This window comes from Pseudorca crassidens, chromosome 2 (assembly GCF_039906515.1).
Source record: "Pseudorca crassidens isolate mPseCra1 chromosome 2, mPseCra1.hap1, whole genome shotgun sequence".
Taxonomy (NCBI): domain Eukaryota; kingdom Metazoa; phylum Chordata; class Mammalia; order Artiodactyla; family Delphinidae; genus Pseudorca; species Pseudorca crassidens.
This window is the reverse complement of record NC_090297.1, coordinates 22,293,399-22,318,629: the sequence shown is the minus strand read 5'-3', so window position 1 is coordinate 22,318,629 and position 25,231 is coordinate 22,293,399. Positions and strand designations below refer to the sequence as shown.

Here is a 25,231-nt window from a genome sequence, read left to right as displayed (position 1 = left end):
ACTATTCCACTCAGCACACTGAGTAAATTTATGTAATACTAAAATCACCAGTCCCTGATCTCATTGTTAAAAACTCTGTTATGAATCCAAAATGAATTAGAAAGCCAAGAATGGTGATGGAATCTTAGTACCTTCATTCCTCCTGAGGACTTTTTAAGTATGTTTTAAAGGTTTTATTTGAAAAAGTTAATAACCATCTTTTTTTGTTTTTAAAGAGAAAGCATAGGCTGAACAAGCCTTCTTTGTTGAAAAACCCCCAGAATTAAAAGTCTTCTTAGTATCTTAGTACCTGAGTACCTCAGTATCTATGTTTTTTTTAAAAAGTTGAATGTGGACATATTTTAAAACCAATCTAGGGACTTCCCTGGTGGCACAGTGGTTAAGAATCCGCCTGCCAATACAGGGGACACAGGTTCCATCCCTGGTCCGGGAAGATCCTACATGCCGCGAAGCAACTAAGCCCATGCAACTACTGAGCCTGCATGCCACAACTAGGTGCATGCCCATGCACCTAGAGCCCATGCTCCACAACAAGAGAAGCCACTGCAATGAGAAGCCCACGCACCAAAACAAAGAGTAGCCCCTGCTCGCCGCAACTAGAGAAAGCCCGCGTGCAATATTGAAGACCCAACACAGCCAAAAATAAATAAATTTATAAAAAGAAAAAAACCAATCTAGTATTATTATGAAATTATCACCTTACACATCAGGTTCTATGTATTCATATTAAAAGACTGTTACCAGACACTCTACTTTTGCTTCACAATGTATTCCTGAAAATGTGTATATGATGAAAATTTGAGACAGTATTAAATGTCATATATGTAAAAGCTAAAAAGATGGACAAGAGGAATTATATATTGAAATCTAAAAATACTTATATAAAATCCCTAATTATTTCTTGCCTTTTAAATATAATCTTTACCAATTTATTCCCAGCAATTCATATATAGTCTTTGATTGTTTCTCTCCTTCATACTTGAACTGTAGCCAAGCAGGTTAAGTGTGATGAGGCTGAAGACTGACACCTGATGATTTCCATCTTTGTCTCAAGTGTATTAAAATTATGAGACCAGTATTTCTTATCACTAGAATCACTGCTTTTGTATCCTGCTCATTTTTATAAAATGAGGCTAAAATGCAATAAAATATTCAAATAATAAAATAATACAACTAGAAAAATCAACTGACAGGCATCTCAAAATGCAATACCTCAAAAAAAAAAAAAGAATGTAATACCTCAAAATGTTTATTCACTAGCTCATGCACTAAAATTCAGTGTAAACAGTGGAGTGGGGAGTCAATATATGTTGTACAAAGATCCTCTACCTAAGCAAGCAATGAGAGGTTTCCAGAAAAGGCAATATCATTTGGAAAATAAAAAAGACAAACAGAAAAATAAGTGGAACCAAATCTTCAAAAGAATTAAGTCTCTAAGTAGCAGAGAAGTTTCTTCTGTCTCTACTGGGGATAGGACAAATGACAACTGGAGTACTTTAGGAAAGACAGAAGAAATGATGACTCCATAAGAAAATAAATTCTAAAAAAAAAAAAAAAGAAAAAGAAAAAGAAAATAAAGCTGCGGAGAACTAAAGAACCTGCCCTTGGGCTTCCCTGGTGGCGCAGTGGTTGAGAGTCCCCCTGCCGATGCAGGGGATATGGGTTCGTGCCCCGGTCCGGGAAGATCCCACATGACGCGGAGAGGCTGGGCCCGTGAGCCATGGCTGCTGAGCTTTCGCGTCCGGAGCCTGTGCTCCACAACGGGAGAGGCCACAACAGTGAGAGGCCACAACAGTGAGAGGCCCACGTAATGCAAAAAAAAAAAAAAAAAAAAAAACCTGCCCTTTAATTCTTCCTGATGTTACCCTACTTCAAAAGGTAACAACTACAAGTATGTGTATGTGTATCAAACAAAATTACCAAACAACTGAGTTTGAATAAGCATGCATAATCTGTTGGTGCCAATAAAAATTTAAACCACTCTATAGGCTATATGTTAGGCATTATTTATATCAACTTTCCCTTATAGACCTTAGAATATTTCCTTCATGCTCAACAATATTCAGAAATGTCAGCAAACTATGTTTATATTTTAAAAACTAAAAAGTCCTTATCTTTTACAGATACATACTAATGTCTGGGATTTGCTTCAAAAAAATTCAGGAGTGGGTGGATGTAGAGATGAAATAAGACTGGCCATGTGAAAAAAAAAAAAGGACTGGCCATGTGTTGATAACTGTTGAAGCTGGGTGATGGATGCTTACATGGGGGGTCATTATATTTTCTTTATTTTGGGGTATATTTGAAATTTTCTATACTAAAAAGCTTTTTAAATTATCAAGATAGGTTAACTGTTTTTCTCCAGAAATTTTTAAGGCAAGGTACATTACTTAGTAGACTGGAATTGGAGTATAGCCATCCCTTGGTATCAGTGGGGGATTGCTTCTAGGACCCCCCTGCAAATACCAAAATCCACAGATGTTCAAGTCCCTTATAAAATGGCATAGTACTGAATATTTGTATATAACCTACACACATCCTCCCATATACTTTATTTTTTAAATTTTTTATTAAAATTTTTTATTTTATTTTTGGCTGTGTTAGGTCTTTATTGCTGTGCATGGGCTTTCTCTAGTTGTGGCGAGCAGGGGCTACTCTTCATTGAGGTGCACAGGCTTCTCATTGCAGTTGCTTCTCTTGTTGCGGAGCACAGGCTCTAGGCACGTGGGCTTCAGTATTTGCAACACACAGGCTAGGTAGCTGTGCCACGCGGGCCCTAGAGCAAGCGGGCTTCAGTAGTTGTGGCCCATGGGCTTAGTAGTTGTGGCTCGTGAGCTCTAGAGCACAGGCTAAGTAGTTGCAGCACGTGGGCTCTAGGGCACACGGGCTTCAGTAGTTGTGGTGCACGGGCTCAGTAGTTGTGGCTCGCAGCCTCTAGAGTGCAGGCTCAGTAGTTGTGGCCTACGGGCTTAGTTGCTCCACAGCAAGTGGGATCTTCCCAGACCAGGGAGCGAAGCTGTGTCCCCTGCATTGGCAGGTAGATTCTTAACCACTGAGTCACCAGGGAAGTCCCTCCCATATACTTTAAATCATCTCTAGATTACTTATAATATCTAATACAATGTAAATGTTATGTAAATAGTTGCTTTCATGTGGCAAATTCAATTTTGCTTTTTCAAACTTTCTGGATTTTTTTCTTTTTTTAATATTTTTTATCCAAGGTTGGTTGAATCTGTGGATGCGGAACCTACAGATACAGAGGGCCAACTGTATATGTTTGCCCAAGAACACTTCTGATCCTTGAAGAACCTTTTATACATTCCCCAAAATAAAATAACTACCCCCCTGGGACTTCCCTGGCAGTCCAGTGGTTAAGACTCCATGCTTCTAATGCAGGGGGCATGGGTTCCACCCCTAGTCAGGGAACTAAGATCCCACGTGCCACGCGGCAAAGCCAAAAAAACCCAAAAAACCAAAAAAACTATATTTGACAAAAAAAAAAACTTTAAAAATAAAAAAAAATTATTTTAAATAACTACCCCCCGCTTCCCTCTGCAGATCTAGTTCCCATTTAACTTTCAAGACCACCAAAAAATCTTATATCTTCTTTCAAATTCACAGTGATCCTCTGAATTCAAAAGCACATCCTAACCATGCCACTCTGCACTTCTTAGGTTTTGCCATGTAAGTGATCTCTTTATTTATAAACATGTATTTTTGCCTTGCACAACTAGACTACAAGCTCCATGATGGTTGGAACCATGTGCTATATTTCTTTCAACACCTTTGAAATACGTTGTGTAATCGTAGGTGGTTGATAAATATTTTTTTGATAGACTAAGCTTAGTAATTTGCCCATCCACGAGGGTCCAGAGAACTTCTGGTAGGAATAATTTTACAGTTGCCTAGTCTCCTCTGACTCTAAATACACTGTCTTTTGGTAAACATGTACCAAGGCCTTGTGCTAAACAGTGTGGATAAGTAAGATGAGGGAACCATGTAACTTACCCCCAAGGAACTCACAGTAGAGAAGACGGAGAGAGACAAGGAAACAGCAAACTGTTGTAGTAAGTACTGAATGACAAATATAGCACACAATACATTATAGAGATGAAAACTTAGCTCTGAGAGTTTGATGTTGAATGTTCCATTATGCTAAATCACCTTAAAGTTATAATTTCCTCACTCTTTGAACCTCCCAAATTTTTCAAAATATTCAAATCTCTAGTCACTTACCCTTGTTGCACAGGCTGTAACTGCAAGATCACTTGGGTTTTGGTATCTTCAGCGTTCTCCCCTTCATTTCCTTCAGTGGGTACCACAACCACATCCCCCACTGGGACACTCACTTCCGCATTAGCCATCTTTCACATGAAGTCAGATAGCTGGAGCTGCTGTCAGAAACAAGAAGCACCAGTAACTTTGTCTGGTTTGAAAAGATGGCAACCATAGGAAAGGAACACCAAGATAATAACTATTAATTCCCAGGGCATCCTGCAGATCATGGTCCTCTGAAAAAGATGGGAACTGTGAGAAGGGGCTGACATAGGCTCTGATCTTTCCAGAAATGCCTTAGTACTCACTTGTTATTATAGTTTTTCTTAGTATGTGTGATTCACCCCGTGGTGTGCTGGAGCCAGCTCTACCAGCTCCTGAGAACCAACTGTGCACATCTCTTCCCAACTCCAAGTTTAGTGACATCAAGTTGGTAGCTTGAAATCAGTTGCTGGGAGAATATACACCACAGAAATTGACAAACATTACAAATCAGGGTATTTTTTCTTCTAGAGAGCTGGTTTACAGCACACCACTAGTTCCATCCCAAACTAAGCTCCTAGGAAGTAAGAATCATCTGTTTTCTTTGCAACCAGCCTTTATACCTCATCAAGTGCTCTGTCCTTTGTGAGTAGATACTAATAAGCAGATACTAATAAGTATCTGCTAACTAAACTAAGTTGTATGGGAAAAAGAAAGATGGTTCGCATCGTGTGGTTTTTTAATAGATGCTGAATCCAACTGTATGACCTCCAGGAACGTCTTAATACCTCTTTGCCTCATATTGAATGGAGATAGGGCCTTGCCTGACATCTCCCCTGCGGAGCTGTTAGGGAAACCACTGTCCAGTACCACAAACTCCTTGACTCTAAAGTAACTCAAAGCATTATCTCAATCTTAATGAAAACTCAGAGGGCCCCAAGTTATTCTGCAGCTGTTAGTCTTCACAGCTGAAAAGAGTCACTTAAGAGAATATGGATAAGAACACTCCATTTACTTAGATATGTGAGTACTTGAAGATGATTAGGACTGTGCTGAACTGTGTTTAGACAGACAATGGATGCAAGTGTGAATATGTAACTAGTACTCAGATGACCGAATCCACATTTCAGCTCTGCCACAGCAATTGTTTGCCTATAATACACACATTTAACATGGCACTCAAAATCTCCCTCATTTGGCCCCCAAATTTTCCCAGTTTCATCTGCAACTACAGTATCCCAAGAATCTTAAGATCCAGCCACACCAACCTCCCACAGATTTCTGAACATGTAATATGTACCTTCAGGTTTCTCTACCTTTGTTATTCCATAAGCCCAAAACTCCTTTCTACCACATCTCCTTCTCCCTTCAAGGTCCAGCTCAAAGCTCACTCCTCCACGAAGCCACTGCCAAACCACTTTCTTTTCTGAGGTCCCCCAATACTTGCTTGCAGCTCTCCTCTAGTGTTTATCACACTGTGCCTTGCACTGCAGTTAACTGAATAGACATCTACCTCCATGACTACACTATACTCTCTGTGAGGACAGGTGCTGCTTATCTAAAAATCTTGCCTCTTTCATGCAGTGGCACAGCCAAAAATTTTTTTTAATTAAAAATAAAAATCTTGTCTCCCACAGCCTTGCTCATCATAGGCAGTGACATACATTGGTTCAATCAATTTTTGTTTGTGTTTGACCTAGTTAAAATTCCTCATATATGACTTAGACTTCTGTCCTTTATGATTCTCACATTCAAACTTTTTTCCTGGATTCAACACCTCCTATATCTAAAAGCCTCTTAAAATATCTTGTAGGCACCTTAAACTGAAAGCCTGTTCCCTCTCAAACCTGCTCCTATGTTTCCTGCCTCAATAAATGGTGCTACCCTCCACCCATTTTCTCAAGCCAGAAACTAAGGAGCTATTTTTGACTCCTCTTTCTTCTCTTTCTAAATCCAACCAACCACCAAATCCTATCCATTCTATCACCTATATATCTCTTTTAACCAACCCCCACTCTCCATCTGTGCTGCCATCATCATATTCTGAGCCACCACACTGTTACCTGGATTTTTCCAGCTGCTTCTCATCAGTACCCTAATCTCTGGTCTTGATCTCCAATTCATTATCTACAGAGCAAAGTCATCTTACTAAAGGCCATTTTCCCCCACTTAAAAATCCTTCAGTGCATTCCCTTTGCTGCTATTAAGGTGCAAAGACCCTAATATGGCTTTCAAAACCCACCAAATCAGTCCCCTGCCCACCCTGCTAGCCTCATTTCTCACAGTTCTTCCTCTCACATTGTGGGCTCCTGCCATTGCATTTTTTCCAATTTCTCAACTACGCCATATTTCCTCACCTGAGCCTTCACACTTGTTTGCTCTACCGGGAATTCTCTTCTCTTTCCTCTTTGGCAAGTCACTGCTAAACTTTTATGACTTATTTAAAACATCGCTTCCTCAGAGAGGCCATCTGTGACATCCCTGACTAGATCTGAGAGGGTCTTCTTGCTTCCTCAGCGCCTGCAGCATCCCCGTCACAACCATCAACCCCCTTTGTCAGCCTCTCCCCCTCAGACTACATCCTGGCAGAGAAAGGATAGCTTTTCTTTTTCAACAGGCTCCCCTGTGCTAGCTCAGTGCCCAGGACTCTCGAGTGTAATAAATAGTTTTCAAATATCAGACTTCTATTTACAAAACTGCCCACCTAAAACTTCCTAAGAAAATCTGGCACATAGCATGTATGTAATAAATTTTTGTGCAATGAGTAACTCACTTTACCCTAAAAGACTTCTAGAATTTTCTCATCTTTAACTGAGGGGATATAAATTTGCTTAGACAGCTCAGGCTAAGCTGCCTTGCTTACTGCCCATCATTATGGCCAATATGTACTGAGTCCCTACTCCACATCGGACACAGACTTAGGCTCCCTGGATATGAAAAGGGATGTTATCTGCTCTTAAGGAGCTACAGAAGGGAAAGAGATGTGTGACACTGTCACATAGTACAGAAAAAAAGTAATTGCAAGATACTACAATATACAATCTAAACTTATGTTGGGCTTCCCTGGTGGTGCAGTGGTTGAGAGTCCGCCTGCCGATGCAGGGGACACGGGTTCGTGCCCCGGTCCGGGAAGATCCCACATGCCGCAGAGCAGCTGGGCCCGTGAGCCATGGCCGCTGAGCCTGCGCGTCCGGAGCCTGTGCTCCGCAACGGGAGAGGCCACAACAGTGAGAGGCCCGCGTACCGCAAAAATAAATAAATAAATAAATAAATAAATAAACTTATGTAAATTGAAGGTTTAAAACTGGCGGGGGTGGGGATTAGAGAATCAGTGGACTGGTGTGGCTGGCTGCCAGCAATAGAACCTAAATGATTAGGACCCTTGAGTTTAGAAAAAGCCAAAACGGATATGATGAAGTATAAAATGCCATCAAATCCTAGAATAATTGAACCAATAGATATCGTCAAAGTTTGAACCATAAAAATGTAGGGTGAAAAAAGAAATGTAGGGTGAATTAAAATAATCACAGCTAACAACTGTCGGACACTTGTTTGTTGTCAAGCACTATTCTGTTACATATTTAATGAATTTAAAAGATGTAATACTTTAGCATGTAACAATCGTAGGGAATTTATTTCAAAAAAATGGTTTAAATGTTAAAAAATTAATAGCATAGGTAAATTAATGGGTTAGAGAAGCAGAATTAGGATGCTTCTAGTTCAACCTTCTACCCTAAGGTTGAGTCCTCTCTACAATACTCTGAATAAGTGGTAGACTAACTTCTTGATTAATACTTTCCTCAATAAGAACTCATATACTCCTTACCCCCCACACACCTCAGAACTCAAGAGGAAGGTTCTGGCTGCTTCTCTAACCTTCTGAGAATTTATCAGCGAAGATAATTATAATCATCCACGATATATCTCTCAGTATCAGTCAGAGACACAGGTCTGGTCCAACATGGCAATTCTTACATTCTTTAGAGAAGCAAGTTTGGGTTGCATATCTCTTATTATCCTAAATACCATATTCCTAGCAAGTAACCCGAATCAGCTCTACAGACTACACTGGCTAATTGCAAGGTCATCTCTTCGAGCTGAGTGTAAACTGAAAAGTAGCTCCTGTTTATAGCAACCAAAACTCCTAAGGCAAGATGAGTGAGTTGCTCCTTTGGGTATTTCATGGAAGGGGACTTAGAGTATTCATTGTGGAATCACACAACACTCTGTAATTCTAGGAGCACACATGAAGGAAATATGTCAAACTTAAGTGCAAAGGAAGAATTATTTGTAGCTATTTTCAAAGACAAATAAGACACCTTGAAAGTAAGCACGACTACTCACATAAACTATCAAAAAACTAAACATATGATAATCTGACTTACTCTGGATTAAATTCACTTTGTGTCCTGAAAATCGTTTAAAACATGGCAAGATGTAAGCATAAGTGTCACATGATCATAGGAACATCAGAATTGGTAGTTGAAATGGACTAACAGAAATACTAGATATCCTGAAATTTTCTAACTCCAAAATGTATTTATTCCATACTTCACTGTAATTTTTGTAGACTGTGTGGTCTATTCTTAAGAAATTTCCAAGTTAAAACTTTATTATTACATGAGGCCAAAACTCCTGGATTTTTTTTTCCCTTTATTCCTCCTCATGTATTTAGTAGGTGATCCAGGGTGCTACCAGATGTAATGAAGCCAGTAAGATCACTACATAGGACCACTGTGAGGAAAAGTGCCAGGGCAAATGAAGTTTGGGATAAGTCACATATTGGTGACCACTACATAGGTGTTTAGGGAAGCAATAGCATAAAAGGGTTTTTTGTGGGTGTGTGAATGTTTTGTTTTTTCATGTCTATCTTCCCTTTCATGATTTTTCTCTTCAAGTGTGTCAAATCTATTGTTTATTCTGCAGTACGCGGGCCTCTCACTGCTGTGGCCTCTCCCGTTGCGGAGCACAGGCTCCGGACACGCAGGCCCAGCGGCCGTGGCTCACGGGCCTAGCCGCTCCACGGCATGTGGGATCTTCCCGGACTGGGGCACAAACCCATGTCCCCTGCATCGGCAGGCGGACTCTCAACCACTGCGCCACAAGGGAAGCCCTATTCTTTTTTTAAATTAAGTTTTAAATTTCAATCTTTTCAGTTTTCATTACTAGGAATTTTATTGTATTCTTTTCCAAATCTGCTTGACAGTAAAAGGGTTTTTTGAAGGGTCACCGTACTATAGTTGAGGAGACTTCTGCTTAGGACAAGACCAAAATACAGCCCAAACTATCCCAATGAAGTTGAGTACAAGTTGGCTATTCAATATGTTTGTTGAAGTAAATATGAATAAGTGGTTGACTAACAACTAATGACAAAAGTCATCAAGTCAGTAGACTAATTTAAATACACATAATTGATAAAAGGCTGACAAATTAGGGGAGTCAGTCCATTTAATGAAGAAGTCTCCCCAAGAGAGAAAAGAATCCTCTGTGAGACTCGAAATATCTGATCCTCCCTTTTCCTAATCCTCCAGGTTAAGGAGGAAAATGCCACTTCCAGGTTCTCCTAAACAAGACACCAGTTAAGGCCCCGGGTGTCTGTTAGGAAGGGTTTTTGAATTTCTCACATCTTGAGAAGAGAATGCAGGCCTCCTCCAGCTTCTTAGACGGCCAAGCCTTCCCTTGATCCCTAAGTCAAGACTTGTGCCTTAGTCTGGGTGGATCACACTCCAGGACCTTCAAGCAAGAGTCTGCCCTCATCTCTCCTGCCCCTCAATTAGAAGACAGCAGGCCAATTCCCCTGTCATTTTAGAAAGCAAGGGTACTTTAGCCTTCTTCCCACCAATTATCTTCTCTCCCGTCCTCAAAAACACGGGTCTCCCCACCCGCGACAGACCAGATCACCCTGCTCTCCACCTATAATATCAGGAGGTACTCCCAGCTGTTATTCTCTCACAGATCTGGACCCTTCTCATTCCTTCCTCTGGAGGCTCTGAGGTGTCTTCTTACCGCCCCCTCATCTAGGGGACGGTAAGGGCCTGCTCACTTCCCCTTAGAGCTCTTCTTCCTTGTCCCCTGCTCCCACTACCGGACCTGTCACCACGCCTTCGGGGAAGCACCTGCTTCTTTCCCCCTGGACTGAATGGCCGAGGCCTCTAACGCGCCCCCGGGTGAAACGTGGACCCTCCTTTCTTCAGCAACCCACTCTCTGCTCTTGCTCCCCACCCCAAGGCTCCCAGGGATACTCTCGGGCGGGCAGCGGGCTTCCTTCACCCTTCGCCCCACTTTCACCACTATTCCCTAGCCTGAGCGCGACCCAGGCCTCTCCCCAGCTCGACCCAGGCCTCTCCCCAGCTCCTCATCGAAGGGCCTGGTGCTCCCTGGATCCCGCCTCTGGGGATACCCCTGGATCCCCGGACCCCTCCCCAGGGTCCTGGGCGTTCGGGCCTCCCAGCCCGGAGTCGCTCCGGCCCCTCCAGGTCCCTCGGCCGAGGACTTCCGGGCCCCTCGGTCCGGGGCTCCGGGGCCCCCCAACGCCAGGCTCGCCGGCCCCCGGGCGCTCTCGGCCGGGGTCCGGACCCGGGCGCCGCGGCCGGCCGCGCTGGGGGCGGCCCGGCTGCTCGGGCGGACCCAGCGGCAGCGTCCCCCCACCCCCCCGCGGCGCCGCGACGTCCGCTCGCTCCCCGGCGGCGGCGGCGGCACGCACAGGGCGTGGGGAGGCGCCCGCGGAGGCAGGAGCCCCCCGCCCCCTGCGCGCCCGCCCGCCCTCGCCGGCCGCCGCGCGGCCCCCGCGCCCGCCCCCCCGCCCCCACCCCACCCCGCGCCCGCGCCCGCGCGCCCACCCCTCCCCCTCCTCACCGTCTCCGTCGGGCGGGCGGGCGGCGAGCGGCCAGGGCGGGCGGGCGACGGAGCATGCGCAGACGCCGCCACGGCCGCTACCGCCACCGCCGCCGCCAGGCCCAGCTTCAACACTTCCGGCCGCCGCCGCCGGCGAGTTGGCTCCTTAAAGGGGACGCGTCCCTATTGCCGGCCCCGCGGAGGATGAACTTCAGCCGGAGGGTTTGGGGCCTTTATCAGAGCAAGAATCTCCTGCCCTGGAAAATTAGTGTTGGGAGGGACTCCAGGGATCCTGATAACTTTTCTAACCCCACTTTACGGGTGAGGAAAACGAGGCCTAAATTAAAGCCTCACCTCATTCGCAATCGGGGGCAAAGGCATGTCTCTCAAAGGCAGGACTCCCCTTGGAGGACTCTGCCCCTCTTACTTCCTCAAATCCGGTTATGAAGCTTACGTTCATCAGACTTTCAGAAGTGATGATACAACTATCATTTTGGAATCAAAGATCTGGTTCAGGATAGAGTCAGTAAGCAAACTCTGCGTTCTCACCCATGCATGTTTGTCAAGCCTTTTCTGGTTGTGAGGTTTGTTCTGGGTTCAAGTCATAAATTCTTTGGGGGTTACTGGACAGCTCTAAGCCCCTATTTTGCCTAGGAATTAGGTTGTTGTTAAGTGTTAAGAGAAATGATCCTTGAAAATGCTTAGGAAAGTTCCTGGGGCCAGTAATAGTAATTAACAAGTGTTAAGACCTTTCTATGGCCAGGCCTTAGGGAAGATGCCTTTGTCTCATATAATCTTCTTGGCTTCTCTACTAAATAGCTTCTTTTCACTCCCGTTTTACAGATAAAATACAGGAGGCCAAGAGAAGTTAACTAATCCCTCAAGGTCACAAAACTTACAAATGGTATAGCCGGGATGTAAACTCAGGCCCTTCTTTCTGCAGAGTACATGGTCATAACCACTCATATGGTTGCTACCGTTATTAAGAACGAATGAGGTAGTGGCATGCAGGCACTGTTTTGGAAGGGGAGAGAGAATTGCTTCCCCATCTTGCCCCTTCCTATGAGTCACATCTGTGATCTCAGTCCCCTCTGTCATGACGAGGTGACAGGAAGTTTTACAGGTTCTTGATTCAAGAACAGGTAGTCAACCCAGGAGTCGAACAATACAATAGGATTTGGGGGTCAGACAACCTGGATTCTAGGCTTGGTTATCGCAGCCCAGGGATCTTGGCCAAGTCACAAGTCCCTTAAGCCTTGATTTCCTCATCTGTAAAATAGAGATGATTTTCCCACTGTGCCCACCTCTGAGGGCTGTTTCCAGGATCAAATAAGGAGACTTACACATTAGTAGGTGATTTTGAATATAATAGGGGCTGGTCATGAGCGGACTCCTGACCTTTGTGAACTATTTCATAGCAAGATCATCTATATCTTTTGATTATGCATCATGCACTCATTGAACATTGACCAAAACCCTGTCCCTGCCTTCCAGAAGTTCTCGGTCTACTTCTTCAGAGACAGAATTGTAAACATACAAGACAGTACAGTGTGACAGGTGTTATCATAGAGATATAAACAAAGCACAGAAAAATTGCAAAAGACTCTCCCTGGAGGACTCCTGAAAGGCTTCACAGAGGAGGAGGCATTTATGCCTGGTCTCAAACAATGAGTAGGAGTTCATCAAAGGGAAAAGTGGGGAAGAGCATTCCAAAAACAACAAGTACAAAGAAATACAGGGAAATGTGGCTGAAGAGGGGGGCTGGAACCAGATGGTTCTCATAAGGGGTAAGGAGATATCCTACAAGGAGTGGGGACCCAAGGCAGGTTTAAGTCCTCTTCAGCTGTAGTGCTAACACCCAGCCCCAGCCCACAGGACTTATCTGGACCACTGAAGTCATTTTCTAGTACTCAGCAACCCTATCCACCCACTTGCAAATGTTAACCGCCCTAGGCACCTAAAGGGAGTAACCCTTTAAAGAAATAACGTCAAATTATGTGACTTCCCTGTTAAAAACCCTTCAGTAGCTTCCTATTGCACTTAGAATAAAATCCATACCTCTCACTAGGGCCACCCTGTGTGATCTCCTTCCTGCCCTCCTCTGCCCCTCACTCACTGTGCTCTGGATACTCTCTTTGTGCCTGGAACTCTTCTCAGGGCCTTGTCACTGGCTCTTCCCCCTAGCTGGGAAGCTCCTCCCTCAGGTCTTCAGAGCTCACTCTCATCTATCCTTCCTCACAGACCTTCACTGGCTCCCAACCTTAAAGTGGGGTCCCCAGTCACCTTCTTCCCTATCATTGTTGCTCCCAGTTCTACCAGGGCACTTGTCAGGTTCATTTGGGGGACTATTCAGGGCACCATGTCTGAGAGAACTCCCATCCATGTCCTAGTCATTTTCTCTCAACCTCCCAGCTTACCTTCATAGCAATCCCCACAATGTGAAAGCCCCTGGATTATTTATTTATCTATTTTGTGTCAACCTGTAGAGTTTGGTGCACAGCAAATGTTTGTTGATCGAATGAATGAATGATCCGAAAAATTATGATACGGACTGGAGAGGATAAAGACCAGGAAAAGGAAACTATGTGAGGGAAACTAGGATCATCTTGCTAGGATCACCCCCACAAGAGAGAGAGGGGCTCATGCAGGGCAGAGTTCATGGCTGTGCTCCAGACACAGTTCCAAATTGGAACCAACAGGTCTTAGTGACCAAGCAAATGTGGGGAGTGAGAGAAAGGGACAAGGATGACCCCAAGTGAAGGAACAAAGCAGGAAGAGTTTGTTGGGGATTGAGGGAAAGTAGAAATAATGAGTCCATTTGGACTTGTTGAGTCTGCGGTGTTTGAGGGACATCTAGATGAAGGCATCCAGAGGAAGTTGGATTGACTGGTCTGAGGCAAGAGTCCAGGACTGGATTTTGGGACCTGTCAATGTAGATGGGCCACAGAGGCCAAGAGTGGATGGGTCATCCAGGAAGAGTGTGCAGGCAATGTGGGGCCCAAACCTGGGGAACATTAAGCCTTGAGGAACCTGAAGGAACCAACCAGAAGTGGTAAGAATGCTTAGCTCCCTGGACAGAGAAGAGAAAAGAAGCCCAGAGAGCAGGCAGGGCGCTTCCAGAAGGGGATGGATGGCAGGACTTCTCTGGTGGTCCAGTGAGTAAGACTCCGGGTTCCTAGAGCAGGGGGCCAACATTTGATCCCTGGTGGGAGAACAAGATCCAGCATGTGTGCCGCAACTAAGAAGTCCTTATGACACAACTAAGAGTCTGCATGCTGCAACTAAGTCCCATGCTGCAACTAAAAGAGCCCACACTCCGCAACTAAAGATCCCGCATGCCACAACTAAGACCTGGAGCAGCCTAAATAAATAAATATTTTTTTAAAAAAAGAAGAAGAAGATGGCACCAACAATGCCAGATACTGCAGAGAGATCAGGCAAGGAAAAAGGAGAAGTCATTGGACTTAGCAGCTAAGAGGATATTGCTGATCCTTCCAGGGTGGGTCACCTCTGAGGTTAGGGAGGAGGCCAGATTGGAGTGAATCAAATGGTAAGTGGGAGAAGTAGCAGAAACAGTGAGTGGAGAAAATTCTTTAAAATTTTTTGACAAAAAGAAGGAACTAAGGCATAAGGCAAAAAGATGATTATTTTAAGAGGCAAAAAGGTCATGTGAAGGCTTTCCTTTTTTATTTTTTCACTTAATTGTTTTTCCTGTAATTACCTGTTCACTGCAGAAAATTGTAAAATGCATAAAAGGATGAAGAAGGAAAAAAAACCCACGTATTTAACATGTGGTATATTTCCTTCCAATCTTTTTTCTATGCATTTTTTTCCTTTAGCTTGAAGAATTGTCTTGAATGTGCAATCTGTGTTATTCTTCTTTTCCCCTTAAACACTGTTTCCTAAACATTGAAGAGAATAATTTTTCTTCTCCTCTTCCCACACCCCACCTCACCCTCACCCCACCGCATCCCCCTCCCTCTCCCTCTTTTTTGGCTGGGCTGAGCAGCTTGCAGAGTCTTAGTTCCCTGACAGGGATTGAACCCACACCCTCCCTTGGCAGTGAGAGCATGAGAGTGCAGAGTCCTAACCACTGGACCGCCAGGGAATTCCCTTTTCCTTCTTCTTTTCAATATGAGACATACTTGAATGGCCAGTCTGGTTCTATCCTCCCCTCTAGCATTCTTGGGGTCTCTATGATTTCTGAGCAGACAATTTTGTTTGGGAGATAATTCTGTTCATTTTGGGTGACTAAAAAAGAAGAACAGTGGAAGGCCAAAAATAACTTTGGGGGTAGCTGGCAGGGTTAGGAGAGGCCTCCGTGTGGGACGTTCAAGGCTTCCAGGCCCCCTTGGGGACACTGTGGGTATGAACTGGACAAGGCCCACAGTGGCTGCAATCAGTTTGAAAACAGCAGGGAAACTGAGGGACAGTGGTACCCAGATCTGCTGAGAGCTTGCTCTAAGCACATTAGATCTATATAACCTCCCAGGTCCTGTTATTAACCCAGTGTAACGTGAGAGATTAAGAACATTCCCACATTCAGAGAATTCCCTGGCAGTCCAGTGGTTAGGACTCTGTGCTTTCACTGCTGAGGGCCCAGGTTCAATCCCTGGTCAGGAAACTAAGATCCTGTGCAAGCTACGCAGCCAAAAAAGAAAAAAAAAAAAACTTTCCCACATTCATGTATCTATTTGTTGGCTGTGTTATATTTGAACTTAGGCAGTTGCACTGCAGAGCCCATGCTCCTAGTTACCCCACCATTGTGGCCCTCCTATCCCTGGTTGCACATAGAATCACTTGGGGAGATCTTATAAAATACTCATACCAGAGTCCCACCCCAGATAAATTCAAGTGGAATCTGTGAAGCTAGAGCCTGGCCATGAAAATTTTCTAAAATGTCCCTCAATGACTCTAATGGACAGCCAGGTGGAAGAACTACAGCTCTGCTGGCTCTTGACTATGTTTATTTCAAGCCAAGTAACAACAACAGCATCATGAATAATAACAGCTAAAGCTTACTAAGTGCCAGGCCATTTAACTTATTTATTTATTTTAATTTATTTAACTTATTTTACTTTTGGCTGTGTTGGGTCTTCGTTGCTGTGCGCAGGCTTTCTCTAGTTGCAGCAAGCAGGGGCTACTCTTCTTTGCACTGCGCGGGCTTCTCACTGTGGTGGCTTCTCATTGCAGAGCACGGGCTCTAGGCGTATGGGCTTCAGTAGTTGTGGCATGCAGGTTCAGTTGTTGTGGCGCAGGGGCTTAGTTGCTCCACAGCATGTAGGATATTCCCGGAGCAGGGCTCGAACCTGTGTCCCCTGCATTGGCAGGCAGATTCTTAATTTTTTTTTTTTGAGATTTGATTGCAAAGCAATGTTCATTATTATTATTTTTTAATATCTTTATTGGAGTATAATTGCTTTACAATGGTGTGTTAGTTTCTGCTGTATAACAAAGTGAGTCAGCTATACGTATACATATATCCCCATATCCCCTCCCTCTTTCGTCTTCCTCCCACCCTCCCACCCTCCCCATCCCACCCCTCTAGGTGGTCACAAATCACCAAGCTGATCTCACTGTGCTATGCGGCTGCTTCCCACTAGCTATCTATTTTACGTTTGGTAGTGTGTATATGTCCATGCCACTCTCTTACTTCGTCCCAGGCTTACCCTTCCCCCTCCCCATGTCTTCAAGTCCATTCTCTACGTCTGGCAGGTGGATTCTTAACCACCACGCCACCAGGGAAGACCCCCAGGCCATTTTAAACACTTGTTATTAACTTATGGAATCCCCACAAGGTAGGTACTAGTAGTGTCCCCATTTTACAGATAGGAAAACTGAGGTCGCATAGTTGGTATGTGGTAGAACCAGAATCTGAGCTCTTGACCTCAGTCTATGCTATGGCCTAACCATTATGATTTCCTGAGACTAACTGCTCATAGGATTGAAGGGAAAAGAAACTAACATTGCTTAAGCCCTTTCTCTGTGTCTGCAGTGTGCTAGGAGCCTTTCCATAGATAAAATTCCAGGCAGGAAATTTCCTTTCCAGGTAGGGAGTGTTATCCCTATTTCTCAGAAGAGGCAAAACAGGCTCAGTGAAATTAAGTGGCACAGCCTCAGGTTGCAAGTCTAAGAAGTTGCAGAGCTGCCACTCCCAATGGATCCGTCCTAATTCCAGGCTCTGTCCACTTATTTGAAGTAACTAAAATAGTCAAATTCATAGAGACAGAAAGTAAAATAGTGGTTACCAGGGGCCGAGGGAAGGGGGGTTTGGGAAGTTAGTGTTTAGTGGGAGTTTCAACTGAGGATGATGAAAAAGTTCTAGAAATGGATGATGGTGATGATTGCACAACAATGTGAATGTACTTAATGCCGCTGAACTGTACACTTAAAAATGGTTAAAATGATAAATTTTATGTTAAGTATATTTTAACCACAATTTTAAAAATTAAAAATTAATAAAATAAAATAAGATAATTTAAAGAAAATAAGAGACGGTGAAGAGTGAGGTTTTGGGCATGCCTATGATGTCCCTGGCACTGGGCAGGAAGCTGGTCATGAGCTGAGGGAGCTTACACTCTAGTGGGCATAACAGTGCATATGCCAAGCGCCTGGTAGAGAGAATGTACTCATAAGTGTAGCTACTAATAGTCCCTGCCACAGATGGGGAGACTGAGGCCCAGAGAGGGCCTTAACTAAGGTCCTGTAGCCAATGGAGGCAGCTGACTGGGCTCTATTCTAAAAGGCAGGTGGGTGGTGCCAGTTGGAGTATTAATAATAATACCAGCTGGCATTTCTTGAGTGCTTATTACATTCCAGATATGATACCCAGTCCTGTGAGTGTGGATTACCACATTTACTCTTCCCAACCTCCCTGTGAATGAGGTACCATTATCGTGTTCCTTTTACAGATGAGGAAACTGAGGCCAAGGCAGAGACTGATTCAAGGTCACAGAGCAAGCAGGACTTGAATTTTATCCTCTCTGGCTCCAAAACCAGCAAGTTAGCCTTTTGCTTTGGTGATGGTGGAGGACAGTAGGGGTGGGTGGGGCTGGTGTGGGGAGGAGGTGATTCACTTAACTGTATCTGGATTCATCCCCAATATATTTTTTTTGCACCCACGGGCGGAACTTCCTCCCTTCCAGATTCAGTCCCCATCTATTAGTGGCTTCTGGCTTCCGAGAATGTGATACAGAGGGTGGGGTGAGCTGCGAGGGGTGGGGAGGTAGACACAAAAGTGCAGGCAGTCTTTAGTAAACACAGATTTTTGAGTGCTCTCTATGTACCAGGCAATGTTCCAGGGGCTGGGAGTCCCATGTGAATAAAACAGATTTTGTCTCTGTTCTCATAGACATTCTATTGCAGAGTGTATACATTGTGGGGGGTAGAAAACGAGGGGAAGTGGGGGAGAGAGGAGGGAAGTGGATATAGACAAGGGACAGGATATGCCAGGTGTCAGTAAGGGCTATAAAGGAGATGTGAGAGAGACAGTGACTGGGGAGGGGATATAACTAGACACAGTGAGAACAGGAAAGGCCTGGCTCAGGAGCTAAGGCATGGAGGATGAGAAGGAGCCAGCTGAAGATCTGGAAGCAGAACATTCCAGGATTCTATGGGGAAACAGCACAGGCAAAGGCTGTGAAATCCATGTGTTGGAGGAACTTGGAGAAGGCCAGTCAGGCTGGAGCAGAGTGACAGAAAAAAAAGGAGTAAAAAGAAGATCCCACTGCCAGCTCATGCAGGGTCTTGTAGACCACAATGAGAAGCACAAGGTTAATTCTAAGGGAAAGGAAGGCCATTGGAGGAGTTAAGAATGAAGATGAGGGCTTCCCTCGTGGTGCAGTGGTTAAGAATCTGCCTGCCAATGAAGGGGACATGGGTTCGAACCCTGGTTCAGGAAGATTCCCACATGCCTCAGAGCAACTAAGCCCGTGCACCACAACTACTGAGCCTGAGCTCTAGACCCTGAGAGCCACAACTACTGAGCCCACGTGCCACAACTACTGAAGCCTGCTCGTCTAGAGCCCATGCTCCACAACAAGAGAAGCCACCTCAGTGAGAAGCCCGCGCACCGCAATGAAGAGTAACCCCGCTCGCCGCAACTAGAGAAAGCCCGCGCGCAGCAACGAAGACCCAACGCAGACAAAAATAAAAATAAATTTAAAAAAAAGAATGAAGACGAGAAGGCAGCATGACAGGGGACTTTCCCGGTGGTCCAGTGGGTAAGACTCTGCGCTCCCAACGCAGGGGAACAGGGTTCGATCCCTGGTCAGGGAACTAGATCCCGCATGCATGCTGCAACTAGGAGTCTGAATGCCACAACTAAGAAAGCCCACATGCTGCAACTAAAAGACCCCACATGCTGCAACGAAGATCTCGCATGCCGCAACTAAGACCTGGCGCAGCCAAAATAAATAAATATTAAAAAAAAAAAAAAAAAAGAAGAAGGCAGCATGACAGGAAGTCAAAAGACCAATTAGGAGGTTCTGGCTGTAATATAACAGAACAGGTGATGACGGTGGGGATTCAGGAGGTGGTCTTAGAGTGGTCTTTTGGAGGTGACTAAGTGATGGAGGTGCCATTCACTGAGGTGGAGGAAACAAGAGGAGAAGCAGGTTTGATGGGGGGATGGGAATCTAAGGGGAAGTAGGGATAAAAATTATGAATTGAGTTGTGGACATGTTGAAATTGCAGAATTAGTAGCTGGCCAGGCAGCTGGAGACAGTGTCCCCAGCTGGAAGTAGATACCTGGGAATAGAGACCAGAGGCTACCCACTCTGGAGACCCATAGGGCATAACTCTTCACAGATGGATAATGTAGAGTCCAGAGGATGCCTGAAGTTTTTTTTGTTTGTTTGTTTTTGTTTTTAATTGGTTATCAACATTTACAACTCCAGAGATATCAAACAAAAGGATTTCCTCCTCCTCTTCCAAATTCACTGTTCTGGTCACACTGGGCCCTGGGCCCGCGTACTGGGAAGGCCACAGCAGGGTGGTAGGGGAGCCCACTGCTCCTCCAGCTCAGGCATGAATTCTTCAGCTGGTCCCACCACAGCAGGCCTGCTGCAGATTCCACTCAAGGCCTGGTCCTGACAGCCCTAGAGTTTCATCCTCTGGCACGGGCAGGAGGTGACACCATAGAAGAGGAAAAAGTTGGTCTGGGACAGAGAAAATAATTTCTCCCATTCTGTAGTGGTTATTGTTAGTGGTTATTGATACACAAAAGTTGTAAATTCTGATGAAGTCCAATTTACTTATGTTTTCTTTTGTTTCCTGTGCTTTTGGTGTCATATTTAAGAAATCATTACGAAACACAATGTCATAAAACTTTTCTCCTGTTTTCTTCTAAGCACCTTATAGTTTTAGCTCTTAAGTTTAGATCTTTGATCTGAGTTATTTTTTGTATGTGGTTTAAGGTAAAATTTCAACTTCATTCTTTTGCATGTGGATATCCAGTTTTCCCAACACTATTTGCTGAAAAAACTGTCCTTTCTCCATTGAATGGTCTTGGCACTTTTATCAAAAATCATTTGATGCCACAATTTATTTCTGGACTCTCTATTGTATTCCATTGGTCTATATGTCTGTTTTTATACCAATACCACAAAATTTTTACTTAGTTTTCTTTGTAGTAAGTTTTGAAATCGGGAAGTTTAGTCCTCCAACTTTGTTCTTTTTCAAGAGTGTTTTGGGTATTCAGGGTCCCTTGAGAATCCAAATGAATTTTAGGATGGGTTTTTCTAAATATTTCTGTAAAAAATGTCATTGGGATTTTTATAGGGATTGCATTGAATCCACAGTTTGTTTTGGCTAGTACTGGCATCTTAACAAGATTAAGTCTTTCAACCTGTGAACATGGAATGTCTTTCCATTTGTTTCTGCCTTCTTTAATTTCTTTCAGCAATGTTTTGTAGTTGTAATGTACAAGTTACACTCCTCCTTGGCTACATTTCACCTCCTTGGTTAAATTTATTCCGAAGTATTTTATTCTTTTTGATATTATTGTAAATGAAATTATTTTCTTAATTTCCTTTTCAGTTAGTGTATAGACTACAATTTTTGTGTGACCTTCATTTCTTATCAGTGGTCACTGATCCCAACATCCGAGATAGGGGATCTCAGGAACCAGATTTGGTTGGTTTCAAGACAGGAGCTATGCTGGCATCTGCCCATCTGAAGGATGGAAACTTCCTCTTCTCTTCTGACAAATTGACACCCTCTTCTCTTCCATCCTTCAAAATACCAAAGCTTCCTAGCCTCTCAAAATCCATCTCCCTGAACCATCTCCTCTTCCCCCACCCGCCTGCAGTAAACCCATCCAGTTGGGAGTCTCTGATATTATTTGAAGTAATTCTATTTTAATTTCAGAAGGGTCTGCTACTTTCTTGAAAGTGGTGTAATCTTCATTACCTGTAAAATGAGAAGACTGTTTTGTCCTACATAGGAGAGTACAGTCAACTCTCTAGAATGGACAGAAACACGCTATCTTGTTTACTCCTATATCCTAGGACATAGTAGGTGCTTAGTAAATAGTGGCCAATGTAATTGTATATACACAAGAACTTCATGGATTGTGAAATGCTCTACAAATGTATTGAATGTCTATTATGTGCCAGGTACTACACCAGAAACCATGGACACAAGTGGTCTATAAGACATAAATAAGTTCCCTGCCCTCACGTACGTGACATCTGGCTGGGGAATATAGATATTGAACAATTAACTTTGCAACTAATACATTAATAACAATCATGATAATGTTCTGCAGAGAAGTATATGGTGCCATGAAAGAGTGTAATAGAGTGTAGGGGAGCTAACCTAGTGAGTGTTGGAGGGATCAAGGAAGCCCTCTCTGAGGAAGTGACATTTGAACTGACATATGAAGAACGAGGAGGAGTTAGCCACTTTGGGAGAAGGGGAGAGGAAGACAGGCCGTTGAGAAAGAGTATTTCCAGGTGGAGGAGAGAAATTTCTGGAGGTTCTAAGTTGAGGAGAGTAGTGGCTTCGGAGAAACCGAAAGAAGACCAGTGTGGCTTGAGCCCTGAGAACAAAGAAGGTGGTGGGTCACTCAAAATTTACAGGATGTTAACCCAAGCTAGTTAGGTGCCATTAAAGGGTTTTAACGAGTGAGTGAAAAGTTTTCAGCTAACACACAGAAGCTCAAAATACAAGAAATCTACTTAAGTCAAGTTTCTTAGGGACTTCCCTCATGGTGCAATGGTTAAGAATCCGCCTGCCAACACAGGGGACACTGGTTCGATCCCTGGTCTGGGAAGATCCCACATGCCACGGAGCAACTAAGCCCATGTGCCACAACTACTGAGCCCATGTACCCCAACTACTGAAGTTCGCACACCCTAGAGTCCGTGCTCCGCAACGAGAAGTCACCACAATAAGCCCGATCACTGCAAGGAAGAGTAGCCCCTGCTCGCCGCAACTAGAGAAAGCCCGCGCGCAGCAACGAAGACCAAACGCAGCCAAAAATAAATAAATTTATTTTTTTTTAAAGTTTCTAAAGTAGGGAACTTATTCCATAAACTGATTATATATTCTCAGGCTCCTAGCTGAGTGAACTTTTCTCCTTTTAGCCCTTGATTTTTTTTTACAGCTTTATTAAAATATAATTTACATATCATAAAACTTATCCATTTTAAGTGTACAATTCAATGATTTTAGTAAATTTATAAAGTTGTGCAACATAATTTACTTTTAGAACATTTCCTTCACCCCAAAAAGATCCCTCATGCCCATTTGTAGTCAGTCCCTGCTCTCAACTCCAGTCCCAGGCAATCTCTAACCTACTTTCTGTCTCTATAGATTTGCCTCTTCTGAACATCTTGTGTAAAAGGAATCATATAATATATGGTCTTCTGTGACTGGCTTCTTTGTGAGTCTGATTTTGTTTTTCATCATTTGTATTCCAGTGACTATGTGTCCTCATTATTTCTCTAATCTTTTCGTGTACTCCATATTTTCTTAGAAAACTGGAAAATACGGATAAGTAAAATGAAAAAAGCTTCACTTTCCTAATAAATTTTCCTTCTCTAACAGATGTCACTCTAGTTGACATCCTCCTTGGGTATTCTGTGCTGTGAGAGCAAAGGATTCCTCTCAGAAGACCTGAGCTCACCTCTTGACTGCTACTTTCTAGCTCTGTGATCTGGGCCTCTCAGAGCTTCTGTTTTCTCATTTGTTAAGTGAGCAAAATAATACAGCCAGCCCTCTGTATCCCCAGGTTTTGCATCCACAGATTCAACCAACCATGGATTTAAAAAAAAAAAAATCCAGAAAGTTCCAAAATTCCAAAAAGCAAAACTTGAATCTGCCACCTCCCTGCAACTATTTTACATAGCATTTACATTGTATTAGGTATTATAAGTAATCTAGAGATGATTTAAAATATAACTGGAGGATGTGCATAGGTTACATGCAAACACTAGGCCGTTTTTTGTTTTGTTTTGCTTTTGGCTGCATTGGGTCTTTCTTACTGTGTGCGGGCTTTTCTCTAGTTGCGGCGAGCAGTGGCTACTCTTTGTTGTGGCGTGCAGGATTCTCATTGCGGTGGCATCTCTTGTTGCTGAGTACAGGCTGGGCGTGCAGGCTCAGTAGTTGTAGCACACGGGCTTACTTGCTCTGCGGCAATGTAGGATCTTCCTGGCCCAGGGCTTGAACCCGTGTCCTCATCAGTGGCAGGCGAATTCTTAACCACTGCGCCATGAGGGAAGTCCGTAGGCCGCTTTATATAAAGCACTTGTATATGTACGGATTTTGGTATCCAACGGCAGATCCTGGAACCACCTTTCCCATCCTGCACGGATATGGAGGGACCACTACATATGAGTACACGATACATTTGTTAGAATTAATGAATCCTTGTAGCTAAATCTTTCTCTTTTCTTTTCGTCCCCATTGGGCGGCAGAATCTTAGTTTCCCGGCCAGGGATCTAACCTGCGCCAGCTGCAGTGGCAGCGAATCGTCGTAACCCTTGAACTGTGAGGGAATTCCCTAAATCTCATGGGAGAACGTATTCTTGAGACACGAATTTTTTTGAAGGTTTTAGATTTTTATGTCTCTTGCCCAATTGCTCTCCAGAAAGGTTGTTGCTATCAGCAGTAAGAAAGCGCTACTTCACTGGTGTTTTAAGGTATTGCCTCTACGTTTTTAAACGACAAAAGCTATATGAACATCAACACAGCTTTACAAAGCGATACGTACATCTGGTAAAAAAAAAAGGAGGGGATTTTTTTTTTTGTACAGCAGGTTCTTATTAGTTACCTGTTCCATACATACTACTGTTTATGCATACATGTCAATCCCAATTTCTCAACGGGATAAATTTTTACGAAATACTTTTTGCATGATAATTCCATCGCTTTTGCAGACAAACAACTGCAAAGGGTACGGAAAGTCTTTTTCTCGGCTTAGAGCAGTGCACTCACGGACAAATATATCATCTTCGTTGCTTACGTTCCTAACTTGTGAAAGGAGAAAAGTACCTGCTTCTGCTATTTAGAAAAAAAAAACAATTGTTTACTTGTGAAAGCAGTCTTCACAAACAGTTCACAACCCCGACACCTCCCCTAGATTTCTGAAAACTAAACATCGTACACCATAAAAAGAATTTATCACGAGGTTTTTTTTTTTTTTTTTTTTTACAAATTATTTATTTATTTTTGGCTGCTTGGGGTCTCCGTTGCTGCGCTCGGGCTTGCGCTGCTGTGAAAAGCCAGCGCTACTTTTTGTTGCGGTGCGCGGACTTGCCGCTGTGCTGGTTTTATCTGTTGCAGAACACAGGCTCTAGATGCATGGGCTTCAACAGTTTCGGCACGGGGGCTCACCAACCGCGGCGCACGGGATTCCTACTCCATGACATACCGGATTTTCTCGCACCAGGGCTCGAGCCCGGCTCGGCTGAAAAATCAGTAACCCACACGCTCACGAAAAATATCTTCATTTCACTTTAACTACTGAAAACAAACTACTCTGTATTTTTGTACTGGAAAAGAAGGGCGCCAGGACCAACGATCACTAGCTGCCCAGTTTTCAAAAAATTATGCTTCCGAAATCTCTTGATGTCGATTCCGCACGAAGAACAAGCGAGCTGCCCCACGTGTGTCACTCACGACAGAAGCCCTTTTT

The 25,231-nt window shown here is 43.9% G+C and overlaps 1 protein-coding gene and 1 non-coding gene across 15 annotated transcripts in view; both read right to left on the bottom strand.

Moving 5' to 3' along the window:
* Positions 1-11,217, bottom strand: part of GMEB1 (glucocorticoid modulatory element binding protein 1) — a 35,463-nt gene extending 24,246 nt beyond the window's left edge. For 3 of the 14 annotated variants that reach the window (XM_067725148.1, XM_067725164.1, XM_067725160.1), the window contains exons 1-2: positions 11,113-11,199; positions 4,237-4,394 (exon numbers count right to left, since the gene is read on the bottom strand). In XM_067725148.1, coding sequence (XP_067581249.1) covers positions 4,237-4,364 — 128 coding nt within the window. In that variant the 5' untranslated portion in view covers positions 4,365-4,394; positions 11,113-11,199. Of the gene's footprint in view, positions 1-4,236; positions 4,395-4,583; positions 4,727-6,320; positions 6,584-6,614; positions 7,341-9,881; positions 10,743-11,112 lie in introns of those variants that run through there. The other 11 variants (XM_067725149.1, XM_067725154.1, XM_067725150.1 and 8 more) reach the window with 11 other exon arrangements.
* Positions 11,218-25,097: 13,880 nt separating this feature from the next.
* On the bottom strand, positions 25,098-25,231 carry LOC137220360 (U11 spliceosomal RNA). The gene has a single exon (XR_010941660.1). It is a non-coding gene; the product is annotated as a U11 spliceosomal RNA (small nuclear RNA).